The sequence below is a fragment of the Brachycentrus maculatus genome, unplaced genomic scaffold, assembly GCF_059751285.1.
Source record: "Brachycentrus maculatus isolate JH-2025_06_01 unplaced genomic scaffold, ASM5975128v1 h1tg001090l, whole genome shotgun sequence".
In the NCBI taxonomy this organism is placed as follows: domain Eukaryota; kingdom Metazoa; phylum Arthropoda; class Insecta; order Trichoptera; family Brachycentridae; genus Brachycentrus; species Brachycentrus maculatus.
In genome coordinates, this window is record NW_028281795.1 from 961 (window position 1) to 14411 (window position 13451).

General features: G+C 47.2%; 1 protein-coding gene across 1 annotated transcript; it reads right to left on the reverse strand.

The window, feature by feature from the left end:
* Nucleotides 1–5825: 5825 nt before the first annotated feature.
* On the reverse strand, nt 5826–13451 carry LOC148299549 (cysteine repeat modular protein 2-like). Its single transcript, XM_088275946.1, has 10 exons — nt 13408–13451; nt 12132–12557; nt 11357–11570; nt 11048–11200; nt 10702–10895; nt 10183–10608; nt 8752–9621; nt 8233–8658; nt 6802–7671; nt 5826–6708 (listed from the first exon to the last, which is right to left on the reverse strand). Exons 1-10 carry the CDS (start codon nt 13449–13451, stop codon nt 5826–5828), a joined length of 4506 nt encoding a protein of 1501 aa, XP_088132072.1.

The following is a 13451-nucleotide window of genomic DNA, read 5'->3' on the forward strand; positions in this document are numbered from 1 at the left end:
ACAATTGGATGATGAGCTTCATCAATTGGGCGAGTACAACCTGATCCGAGCAATAAAGAAGGCAGATAAGAAAAACCAAAATGTGTGGGTTCTTTATCATGAAAAAGAAGAGGAGTAGCAGGAGGAGTCTAAGAATAAGAATATGGATTTGATACTCCTGATTAAGTCGAAATGTCTCGGCTCGAAGGTAAATGGCTTGGTGTCGATAAGCGAGCTCAAGAAGTAGGCGATCAAGAAGGCAATCGATTTAGAGTTGTTCGAGTAAATATTGGAGATGTTGCAAATGCGGGGGTAGATCTTGATTTAATAAAACTTCGAAAGTAAAGGAGAGAAGTATGTAAGGATAAGATAGTTGCGGATCTATCAGATTCCGTGCCTAAACTGCGAGCTAAGGAGGCTATGCAAGCCAGGAGGAGCGATTAACCCAACGATATGCCCATATATAGCAGACTGGTGATAATATGCATATTCTCATATGAGTTATTTGTGAGGAAGATCGATCAATTGTTTTTGCCGGCTTCTTTCTTCGGCTGCTCCTGTTCGCCTTCTTCTAAATCCATGATTTTCCAGATCGGCATATTTCTTTTCTTTCTTTCGTCGTTCCTTTTATCCTTTTCGGCCAGCCACCCTGCGCCGTCACTCTGTTCGCTGAAGATATCCTATCTGGGATCGATTTCTGATTCTTCGGGCTCCACTTTGATGATTTAAATGTTATCGTTTTTGTAAGGTATGTTTTTACGCCGATAGAAATTGCCTGTCGTCCTCATCCCCATGCGCTCAATCCGCTCATTCCGCAGGTCGTCCTTTTCGGGCTTCTCGTACTATTTTTTGTAATCGGCCGGATCCAAGTAAATAACCAGCTCACCTTCTGACGAGTTGCTGTACTATTCTTTCTTCTCCTCCGATACTGATTCGCTTTCGGATTCATAAATAAGCTTCCCTGGAGTGGTCTTTTTTACTTGCATTGGGCTTGTTGAGTTCTTATTGAGCAGTTTGTTCGGAGATTTGTCAGTGATCATTGTTTGGTTGTTTCGGTGAGCAGAGCTTTATTCGTATTAGAACTCATCTTTAGAGTTGCTTTGGTAGAGCTTCAGCATGCTCTGATTCCTTTTGTCAATACCGGCCGATACTTCTTCTATCGAGAGCTTTTCATCCTTCTCAGAGACATTTCCGTGTACTGCTTCCGATTGGGCTAGGTCACTGATTTACTTTTTGGTCCTTTCTCGGACCCACTCTTGAATCATAAGGGCGCAGTAATAGACTTTGATGAAGAATAAGACAGCCATTGCGCCACACACCACTCCTAAGATTGGCAGGTATTCGTTCAGAAGGGTGGCGACGATCAGAGTTGCAATCATCAGGATTCGATCAACATAGTACAGTTTCTTGTTAATCTTGATGTCTCTGTACAGCTTCACATCTGCGATAATGAAAAGCAGCTCAATTATGAGCATAGGAATCAGGCCTCCATAGGTATTCACACTCATTATTGCCAGACACGTCGCCCTGAAAAGGTTGTTGATCTTGTACAGCTCATAAGGCACATGTCTCCTCACAAATATTATCAAGTAGGCCATGTAGGTCAAGAGAATAAGCACTCCAACTAGGAAAGAAATCATAAACTACATGCTCGACAGAATTTAGTTGAGGGTCAGGGACACTAAGGCTGAAACGGCTGAAAATGTTACAATTACAAAGAAGTATTCAATTAAAGTCTATTGCCACTATTTTATGCGCTTCACGTGCAACTCCTCTTTATTTTTGCAGAGGTAGTAGAGGAATAATATGCCTGACAACAATAGGAAGACGAGCATGCAACTGCCTGTCCCACGAATGAAGTTATGGTCTTGGAGAGCGAAAGACACGCTCGGCTGTCCAATTTAGCTGTATCCTTCTGGGAACTGCAGGAACAGTATATTCGGGATCCATTTAAGTTCGAAGTTCGAAAAGCCTTTGAGAAATTCGAACACGTAATGATCCAAGGGGTATCCTTTCATCCTCAAGAACCCGATGCACTGAATGAACATTATGAATGACATTATCTCATGATGAGTGCGTTTTTCAGATATGACCAACACCATTATTAGCAAGGCCGTGGTTAAAGCTATGTATACGATCCCTGGTATGTACTCTCCTACAGTTTCATATACAAGAGCGTTGTATAGACCTTTAAATTCAGGATCGTCAAGCACGAAGACATCAGTTGTTGAAGTATATGGAGTCCCATCGGCTGCTCTTATTGACCCTCCAGGGAAGTTTATTTGAATTTCCGAATTATCAAGATCTATATTCTCCTCTGTGTCTGTTGTAATGAATATTTTGTCAGGTCTCTAAATTCTGATGCTGAGAATTGTCAGAACTGTGGCAGTGTTAAGCAACCTTCTACTGCTTTTCTTGATGAGATAAACGGTTGCTCCTGTTAAATTTTTCTATGTTATAGATTCTTCGAGTCCTTTTGGCAATTTGACCTGATGAATGAGATTCTTACCGTCCTCAGAAATAGTCGTTTTTAAGTCAAAGGCAATTTGTTCTTGGCAAGTTCTATCTACTGTGGAGCAATTTTCGCAGATGGTTTTCCCTTAAACGGTTTTCACATTAGTATTTGCAGGGCAGGTGAGCAGGCACTGTCCTTGGTATGAAAAATAAGGACAGGGAATACAGGAATAAGTTGCAGGATTACCATAAGCACCATTGGAACATGTTCGGACACATGCATTTTAGTCCATTTACTTGAAATAGTCAAAACCTCCCGAAGGCTTGCAAGCTGTGCACTAACTTAAATCGTTAACACAAGAAACACATCCCTGTTGACAGAGTTCGCACTTATTAGTCAATGCTCTTCCATAGTAGCCGCCGATACATTAAGTAACGCATTCGTTGAGAGTTTGATGCTTATAATAAATAATATGTGCATTGTTGTCAGGGTTTGTAAAGTTCTGGCAAGATGTGCATGCACTGAGCCCGATTCCGATGCAGCTGAAGCAGCCTGGAGTGCAGGCAGTGCAATAGTAGTTATTGGAAGTGAGCGTATAATCATTGAAGTATCCAGTTGGACATTGCACTGTGCACAAGTTGTTGGGGACAAAAAGGAAAAACCCGAATGAGCACTTCGAGCACTTTATTGACTCATCAACACAGAGCAGGCAAGAAGAATTACATGGCACACAGAAATTAGGCTGGGTTGCTGCTATGAACTGGCCATTAGGACAGGTTGGGTTGCATGTTGTGGAGTATAGATCCTTGTAGTAGCGGGTTGCAACACCATTAGTGTCTGTGGTGTTTGCGCAGAACTGGCACTGGATGTTGCTGGGGCCAACACATTGGGAGCAGTATGCGTGGCATGGGGAGCAGAGATGGTCTAGGTCTGAAATGCTGTTCTCCCAGTATCCATTGGGGCAATATGTAACACAGACCCAATTCATTAAATACACGATGTTTATTGTATTCACGTATGTGCATGTAGTGCAGTTGGTGCTCGTGAGATCGCATGTCGCACAGTTTATATTACAGAGCCTGCAAGTATGCGATGTCACATTTTCGTACTGGCCATACGGGCATTCAGTCACACAATAGGTCGTATTAAATTGTAGATAGTACTAAACTTGTCCTAACTGTGTGCAGGAGTAGCACTATTCTGTGGTGTTGCCGTAACAAAGAGGGCATTGAGGCCGACATGGCTCGCAGGTGTTATCAGTCGCATAGCCCCAATATGAGGAGGGGCAGCTGACCAGGCATTCATTGTTATAATAGTAATAAGTAATTCCAGTTGAGTTTTTGCACTACTGGCAGTCGAAAGAAGAAGTGTTGCATAGTACACAAGACTGGTGACATTTTTCACATATTAATGAGGCAGAGACTTCGAATTCCCCAGGTGGGCAATCTGCAGTGCACTCATCAGTGTATATCTTCTTATAGAAGGGTATCGAACTCACAGGATTTATTTAGCACTTCGTACAATTAAAGAGCCCAGGTCCATGGCACCTTGAGCATCCGTTTTCGCATTCAAGACAATCGAATGTCGTCACTTTGTCCGCATAGTATTAGTTTGGGCAAACAAGCATGCAATTGTTGGTAGGAGCAAAGAAAAAGTAGTTTTAGGCACATCCATATGACCCAACACAATTTCCAGGCGTTGTTTCGCAGAAAATGCATTGAGGAGAGCAGTACTGACAAATATTTGGAGAATTGGTATTGATGTATTGCCCAGTAGGACAAGTTAAAGCACAGGTGTTTGTGTTGCGATCCTTATAATATGATGAGCCTCCATAATCTGAGCAGCTCGAACAATCAGTCAGAAGCGGACCATTGCAAATCGCGCATCCGTTTGCGCATGGATCGCATGTGAAGTAGGTAAAATTCTAATAGAAGCCATTGATACAATTTTGAACACATATATTATTCTCTAAGAAGACATATTGGCCATTATTTAAGAAACATTAAGTACAGTTTCTGCCGTTAATATCGCAGGCTTTACAATTAGAGTCGCAGACCATGCAACGATGGTTGGTCAAATTTTCATATTGTCCCTCGAGGCACTCAGTGACACATTATTCAGTGCCATAAGATAAATAGTAGGAGATCGGGGTTGAAGAGATGGTAGTGCGACATGTATAGCATTGAGTATTCAAGGGGCCAAAGCAAGTTGCACATCCCTCATGGCACGGATTGCACCAATTATTGGATTACGCTCCATAAAAACTAGCGGGACATTTTGAAACACATTTGCTGCCATATTGATAATATACAATGCCAGTGACATTCGTACAAGTCTGGCAGTTTGTTGCGTTGAGATCACAAGTTTCACATGATTAATGGCATTTACTGCAAAAGTATCCTCCTAAATTCAACTCAAACTCTCCATCGGGGCAATCCAGAACGCATTAGTTTAGTGAGAGCCTCTTATAAAATATTTAAGAAGAATTTTCACGGTTGATTCCACACGATTGGCATTATTGCTGAGTGCTACCACTGCATGTCAAACATCCCACAGCGCACAATTAGCAAAACCCGCTGATTACATCTGCATATAGCCCCACAACACAGGAATTCACACAAGAACTAGTTGTATTATAGTAAAAGAATCCAGCTTTACATCCTGAAGTTAAGATGCAATGATCTGCGAGAGTCTAACATGCCTCGCACTGAGGAGCACAAGGCTGGCACTAATGAGGAACATTTGCGTCGATGAACTGGCCAACAGGGCAGGAAGGAGCGCACAAAGTTGAGCCAATCACTTTATAAAAGGGTCTAGTATCGGGATGATTTTTGCATGTTTGGCAGTTTGAGAGTGCTGGGCCTGTGCAAGTTAAGCATCCATCAGAACAGTTTGTACATCTATGATTATAAGTATTCTAAAATTGGTGAGTTGGACAGCTTTGGATGCATATATTGTTGTCGAGATACACATAGTACCCGTTGACAAGGTAGCAAGTAGTACAATTTTTTGGTTCTACTTCACATGTTGCGCAGTTTGAATCACAAAGTAAGCATTTGTGAGAAGTAGAATTTGCATACTGACCCTCTGGGCAAACACTAACACATGTTTTAGTCTCGAATTGAAGATAATATAATACCGTCGATACATTACCGCATGTATAACAGGTATTAATTTGTGAATTCTCACAGCTCGTACACGCTTCATGACAAGATTAGCAAAGATTTGTACTATCGATGCCGAACTTGCCAAACGGGCAAACTGAAAGGCATTAAGTTCCTAATCTGTAAAATACAATCCCTGTAACATTCGCGCATGTTGAACAATCTGTAGGTGACGTGTTACATGTCGCACATGACTGATGACACGGCGCGCAAATGTAGCCGACTGACTACTCGTAAAATCCTGGGTCGCAGCTTAGAGTGCAGATATCGAGGTTCGCTTTTTTGAAATAGCCAACGGAATTGGGAGTGTCGTACTGGCACTTGGTGCAGGCCGTCAAACCAGCGCCATAGCATCTCGCGCATCCGGCCGCGCACGTTTCACAGAACCCAGTCGAGTCGTCCCCGTACTGGCCGACGGGACATGTAGAGATGCAGCTGAAGGTGGTATTGTGAAAATAGTAGAAATCAGCACAGCGCTCGGCCACAGTGCAGTTATTGGCTGCTCCTTGGCATGTAGTGCAAGGATGAGAGCAGAAGTCACATTGGGAGGCGCGGCGGCCTGAAATGAATTGGCCGTTTGGACAGACAGTCGCGCACTCGTTCTTATCCGCGATCTTGTAGTGGCTGCCCTCGCAGGAGAAGCATTCAGTCAATGCTGGACCCTCGCAAGTCAGGCAACCCGTTGCGCAAGGCAGGCACTCCTTATCAGTCATATCTTCGTAGAACTTTCCGACACAGTTCTGAACGCATTTTGTGCCCTGTTTGAAAACGAAGGCCCCAGCTTCCATGTAGCAAGTGAGGCAATTGTTCGATGTAGTTTCGCAAGTTAGGCAATTCGAACTGCACATTTGGCATCGAAGGGAAGTGGTGTTTGGGAATTGGCCTTCGGGACAAACGGCAATGCACGTGCTCGTGCCATACTTAAGGAAGTAGTTTGTGCTCGCTTCCATTCTGCAGGAGGAGCACTCGTCGTCGCCGCTTCCGAAGCAGGTTTTGCATTTGAGACTGCAGGGCTTACAACGATTGTCAGAGGAGTCGCCGTAGTAGCGTTCTGGGCAAAGGGTGTAGCAGTAGTCGACTAAATGGTAGTAAACAATGCCCGTCACGTTTCTGCAGGTGTCACAGTCAGTTGCCGATGTGCCACATGTCGCACATGACTGATGACACGGTGCGCAAATATAGCCGACTGACTACTCGTAAAACCCTGGGTCGCAGCTTAGAGTGCAGATATCGAGGTTCACTTTTTTGAAATAGCCAACGGAATTGGGAGTGTCGTACTGGCACTTGGTGCAGGCCGTCAAACCAGCGCCATAGCATCTCGCGCATCCGGCCGCGCACGTTTCACAGAACCCAGTCGAGTCGTCCCCGTACTGGCCGACGGGACATGTAGAGATGCAGCTGAAGGTGGTATTGTGAAAATAGTAGAAATCAGCACAGCGCTCGGCCACAGTGCAGTTATTGGCTGCTCCTTGGCATGTAGTGCAAGGATGAGAGCAGAAGTCACATTGGGAGGCGCGGCGGCCTGAAATGAATTGGCCGTTTGGACAGACAGTCGCGCACTCGTTCTTATCCGCGATCTTGTAGTGGCTGCCCTCGCAGGAGAAGCATTCAGTCAATGCTGGACCCTCGCAAGTCAGGCAACCCGTTGCGCAAGGCAGGCACTCCTTATCAGTCATATCTTCGTAGAACTTTCCGACACAGTTCTGAACGCATTTTGTGCCCTGTTTGAAAACGAAGGCCCCAGCTTCCATGTAGCAAGTGAGGCAATTGTTCGATGTAGTTTCGCAAGTTAGGCAATTCGAACTGCACATTTGGCATCGAAGGGAAGTGGTGTTTGGGAATTGGCCTTCGGGACAAACGGCAATGCACGTGCTCGTGCCATACTTAAGGAAGTAGTTTGTGCTCGCTTCCATTCTGCAGGAGGAGCACTCGTCGTCGCCGCTTCCGAAGCAGGTTTTGCATTTGAGACTGCAGGGCTTACAACGATTGTCAGAGGAGTCGCCGTAGTAGCGCTCTGGGCAAAGGGCGTAGCAGTAGTCGACCAAATGGTAGTAAACAATGCCCGTCACGTTTCTGCAGGTGTCACAGTCAGTTGCCGATGTGTCACATGCGGCGCAAGATGGGTGGCAGGCGACGCAGAGAAGTCCTGTTGGCTCTTCATACTGTCCGGTGATGCAATGATCCGTGCATGAATCGAGATTAATTCTTTTATAGTAATAGGTCAATGTGTCCGGATCCCGACGGCATTTCGTGCACTGGTTTAAGCCGGACCCGTAACACAGTTCGCATCCGCCGTCACATTAAGTGCACTCTGCCGTCACTTCGTCTTCGAAATACCCATCAGGGCATTTGGTGATACAGCTGCTATTCACACTGTAATAGTATAGTGAAGTGTCGCACCCTTCGACGGCCACACAGTTCTTAGCCGAAGTAATGCAGTCTCCGCATTCGCTCGCGCAAGGCTGGCATCTGAAATCGATGCTCGCGTCGATGAATTGTCCTCGAGGGCAGCCCACTGAGCAAGTGTTTTAGCCAATCACCTTATAGTATTTGGTAATACCGTCGTTCGCAGTTCGGCAACTTAAACAGTCGTTAATCGTACCTCCGACACAAAGTTGGCATCCATCTGCGCACTGAGTGCATTGGTTGTCCCCGGCAGTCAGGCGCTCGTAGTAGTTATCAGCGCACTTCTGAACACATTTGAAGTTCTCTAAAAAGACTTCGAACCCATAAACATCGTCGCAGGAAGTGCAGTTATTGCTCAGAATGTTGCACGTTCGGCACTCCGAGTCGCACATTTGGCATCGAAGGGAAGTGGTGTTCGGGAATTGGCCTTCGGGACAAATAGCAATGCACGTGCTCGTGCCATACTTAAGGAAGTAGTTTGTGCTTGCTTCCATTCTGCAGGAGGAGCACTCGTCGTCGCCGCTTCCGAAGCAGGTTTTGCATTTGAGGCTGCAGGGCTTACAACGATTGTCAGAGGAGTCGCCGTAGTAGCGTTCTGGGCAAAGGGCGTAGCAGTAGTCGGCCAAATGGTAGTAAACAATGCCTGTCACATTTCTGCAGGCGTCACAGTTAGTTGCGGATGTGCCACATGTCGCACATGACTGATGACACGGTGCGCAAATATAGCCGACTGACTACTCGTAAAACCCTGGGTCGCAGCTTAGAGTGCAGATATCGAGGTTCGCTTTTTTGAAATAGCCAACGGAATTGGGAGTGTCGTACTGGCACTTGGTGCAGGCCGTCAAACCAGCGCCATAGCATCTCGCGCATCCGGCCGCGCACGTTTCACAGAACCCAGTCGAGTCGTCCCCGTACTGGCCGACGGGACATGTAGAGATGCAGCTGAAGGTGGTATTGTGAAAATAGTAGAAATCAGCACAGCGCTCGGCCACAGTGCAGTTATTGGCTGCTCCTTGGCATGTAGTGCAAGGATGAGAGCAGAAGTCACATTGGGAGGCGCGGCGGCCTGAAATGAATTGGCCGTTTGGACAGACAGTCGCGCACTCGTTCTTATCCGCGATCTTGTAGTGGCTGCCCTCGCAGGAGAAGCATTCAGTCAATGCTGGACCCTCGCAAGTCAGGCAACCCGTTGCGCAAGGCAGGCACTCCTTATCAGTCATATCTTCGTAGAACTTTCCGACACAGTTCTGAACGCATTTTGTGCCCTGTTTGAAAACGAAGGCCCCAGCTTCCATGTAGCAAGTGAGGCAATTGTTCGATGTAGTTTCGCAAGTTAGGCAATTCGAACTGCACATTTGGCATCGAAGGGAAGTGGTGTTTGGGAATTGGCCTTCGGGACAAACGGCAATGCACGTGCTCGTGCCATACTTAAGGAAGTAGTTTGTGCTCGCTTCCATTCTGCAGGAGGAGCACTCGTCGTCGCCGCTTCCGAAGCAGGTTTTGCATTTGAGACTGCAGGGCTTACAACGATTGTCAGAGGAGTCGCCGTAGTAGCGCTCTGGGCAAAGGGCGTAGCAGTAGTCGACCAAATGGTAGTAAACAATGCCCGTCACGTTTCTGCAGGTGTCACAGTCAGTTGCCGATGTGTCACATGCGGCGCAAGATGGGTGGCAGGCGACGCAGAGAAGTCCTGTTGGCTCTTCATACTGTCCGGTGATGCAATGATCCGTGCATGAATCGAGATTAATTCTTTTATAGTAATAGGTCAATGTGTCCGGATCCCGACGGCATTTCGTGCACTGGTTTAAGCCGGACCCGTAACACAGTTCGCATCCGCCGTCACATTAAGTGCACTCTGCCGTCACTTCGTCTTCGAAATACCCATCAGGGCATTTGGTGATACAGCTGCTATTCACACTGTAATAGTATAGTGAAGTGTCGCACCCTTCGACGGCCACACAGTTCTTAGCCGAAGTAATGCAGTCTCCGCATTCGCTCGCGCAAGGCTGGCATCTGAAATCGATGCTCGCGTCGATGAATTGTCCTCGAGGGCAGCCCACTGAGCAAGTGTTTTAGCCAATCACCTTATAGTATTTGGTAATACCGTCGTTCGCAGTTCGGCAACTTAAACAGTCGTTAATCGTACCTCCGACACAAAGTTGGCATCCATCTGCGCACTGAGTGCATTGGTTGTCCCCGGCAGTCAGGCGCTCGTAGTAGTTATCAGCGCACTTCTGAACACATTTGAAGTTCTCTAAAAAGACTTCGAACCCATAAACATCGTCGCAGGAAGTGCAGTTATTGCTCAGAATGTTGCACGTTCGGCACTCCGAGTCGCACATTTGGCATCGAAGGGAAGTGGTGTTCGGGAATTGGCCTTCGGGACAAATAGCAATGCACGTGCTCGTGCCATACTTAAGGAAGTAGTTTGTGCTTGCTTCCATTCTGCAGGAGGAGCACTCGTCGTCGCCGCTTCCGAAGCAGGTTTTGCATTTGAGACTGCAGGGCTTACAACGATTGTCAGAGGAGTCGCCGTAGTAGCGTTCTGGGCAAAGGGCGTAGCAGTAGTCGGCCAAATGGTAGTAAACAATGCCTGTCACATTTCTGCAGGCGTCACAGTTAGTTGCGGATGTGCCACATGTCGCACATGACTGATGACACGGTGCGCAAATATAGCCGACTGACTACTCGTAAAACCCTGGGTCGCAGCTTAGAGTGCAGATATCGAGGTTCGCTTTTTTGAAATAGCCAACGGAATTGGGAGTGTCGTACTGGCACTTGGTGCAGGCCGTCAAACCAGCGCCATAGCATCTCGCGCATCCGGCCGCGCACGTTTCACAGAACCCAGTCGAGTCGTCCCGTACTGGCCGACGGGACATGTAGAGATGCAGCTGAAGGTGGTATTGTGAAAATAGTAGAAATCAGCACAGCGCTCGGTCACAGTGCAGTTATTGGCTGCTCCTTGGCATGTAGTGCAAGGATGAGAGCAGAAGTCACATTGGGAGGCGCGGCGGCCTGAAATGAATTGGCCGTTTGGACAGACAGTCGCGCACTCGTTCTTATCCGCGATCTTGTAGTGGCTGCCCTCGCAGGAGAAGCATTCAGTCAATGCTGGACCCTCGCAAGTCAGGCAACCCGTTGCGCAAGGCAGGCACTCCTTATCAGTCATATCTTCGTAGAACTTTCCGACACAGTTCTGAACGCATTTTGTGCCCTGTTTGAAAACGAAGGCCCCAGCTTCCATGTAGCAAGTGAGGCAATTGTTCGATGTAGTTTCGCAAGTTAGGCAATTCGAACTGCACATTTGGCATCGAAGGGAAGTGGTGTTTGGGAATTGGCCTTCGGGACAAACGGCAATGCACGTGCTCGTGCCATACTTAAGGAAGTAGTTTGTGCTCGCTTCCATTCTGCAGGAGGAGCACTCGTCGTCGCCGCTTCCGAAGCAGGTTTTGCATTTGAGACTGCAGGGCTTACAACGATTGTCAGAGGAGTCGCCGTAGTAGCGCTCTGGGCAAAGGGCGTAGCAGTAGTCGACCAAATGGTAGTAAACAATGCCCGTCACGTTTCTGCAGGTGTCACAGTCAGTTGCCGATGTGTCACATGCGGCGCAAGATGGGTGGCAGGCGACGCAGAGAAGTCCTGTTGGCTCTTCATACTGTCCGGTGATGCAATGATCCGTGCATGAATCGAGATTAATTCTTTTATAGTAATAGGTCAATGTGTCCGGATCCCGACGGCATTTCGTGCACTGGTTTAAGCCGGACCCGTAACACAGTTCGCATCCGCCGTCACATTAAGTGCACTCTGCCGTCACTTCGTCTTCGAAATACCCATCAGGGCATTTGGTGATACAGCTGCTATTCACACTGTAATAGTATAGTGAAGTGTCGCACCCTTCGACGGCCACACAGTTCTTAGCCGAAGTAATGCAGTCTCCGCATTCGCTCGCGCAAGGCTGGCATCTGAAATCGATGCTCGCGTCGATGAATTGTCCTCGAGGGCAGCCCACTGAGCAAGTGTTTTAGCCAATCACCTTATAGTATTTGGTAATACCGTCGTTCGCAGTTCGGCAACTTAAACAGTCGTTAATCGTACCTCCGACACAAAGTTGGCATCCATCTGCGCACTGAGTGCATTGGTTGTCCCCGGCAGTCAGGCGCTCGTAGTAGTTATCAGCGCACTTCTGAACACATTTGAAGTTCTCTAAAAAGACTTCGAACCCATAAACATCGTCGCAGGAAGTGCAGTTATTGCTCAGAATGTTGCACGTTCGGCACTCCGAGTCGCACATTTGGCATCGAAGGGAAGTGGTGTTCGGGAATTGGCCTTCGGGACAAATAGCAATGCACGTGCTCGTGCCATACTTAAGGAAGTAGTTTGTGCTTGCTTCCATTCTGCAGGAGGAGCACTCGTCGTCGCCGCTTCCGAAGCAGGTTTTGCATTTGAGGCTGCAGGGCTTACAACGATTGTCAGAGGAGTCGCCGTAGTAGCGTTCTGGGCAAAGGGCGTAGCAGTAGTCGGCCAAATGGTAGTAAACAATGCCTGTCACATTTCTGCAGGCGTCACAGTCAGTTGCCGATGTGCCACATGTCGCACATGACTGATGACACGGCGCGCAAATGTAGCCGACTGACTACTCGTAAAACCCTGGGTCGCAGCTTAGAGTGCAAATATCGATGTTCGCTTTTTTGAAATAGCCAACGGAATTGGGAGTGTCGTACTCGCACTTGGTGCAGGCCGTCAAACCAGCCCCATAGCATCTCGCGCATCCTACTTCGCATTCAATACATAAATGGGTTGCACTTCCATAGTATCCTTCGGCACATGAAGGCACGCAAATGCTTCCATTTAAGAATAGTTCACTGATGCCTTGAATTCCGCATGCAATACAGTTTGTGCTTGATGTTTCGCAGGATAAGCAGTTATCGTTACATTTTAAGCATATGAAATTAGGGCCTTTATAGTATCCTACTGGGCAAGTCGTGTGGCAGATTGTAGATAAGGGCTGTAAATAGTGGTTATTGATGCAAGAAGAGCAAGATGTGTTGCTAGCGCTCAAACATTTACCACATCCTGTATGACAACTCGACGCACAAGCCTGAATTGTTGACCCATCCCAATTTCCCCATCCTGAAACGCACTCAATGCATGCGAAGTTAGAGGCTTGGAAATATCCCTGAGGGCATGTAGTTTTGCACTTGTTTTCATTGGGCTGCTTAAAATAGTTGACACCATCCACCGTGCAAGAAGTGCAGTTGCCCAATTTATCGCATGCCGCACATCCAACAGGGCAATCTGTGCAGATCATTGTTTAATTATCTCCGTATGTTTCCGTCGGGCAGGAGGTAAGGCAGCTGGAGGTTGGAGGATTTAAGTATCTGAAAAATCCGTTAATCACCCCACACTCTGTGCACTATGTTGAGGCTGGACCAGAGCAGGCCCCACAT

Excerpts from the sequence above, each read along its gene's own strand:
- LOC148299549 (XM_088275946.1), bottom strand. The coding sequence starts at position 13,451 with ATGTGGGGCCTGCTCTGGTCCAGCCTCAACATAGTGCACAGAGT. Across the intron at positions 10,609-10,701 it reads ACTCTAAGCTGCGACCCAGG|AAATGTGACAGGCATTGTTT; the intron begins GTTTTACGAGTA and ends TGACGCCTGCAG. Across the intron at positions 7,672-8,232 it reads GGGGACAACCAATGCACTCA|AAACGTGACGGGCATTGTTT; the intron begins GTGCGCAGATGG and ends TGACACCTGCAG.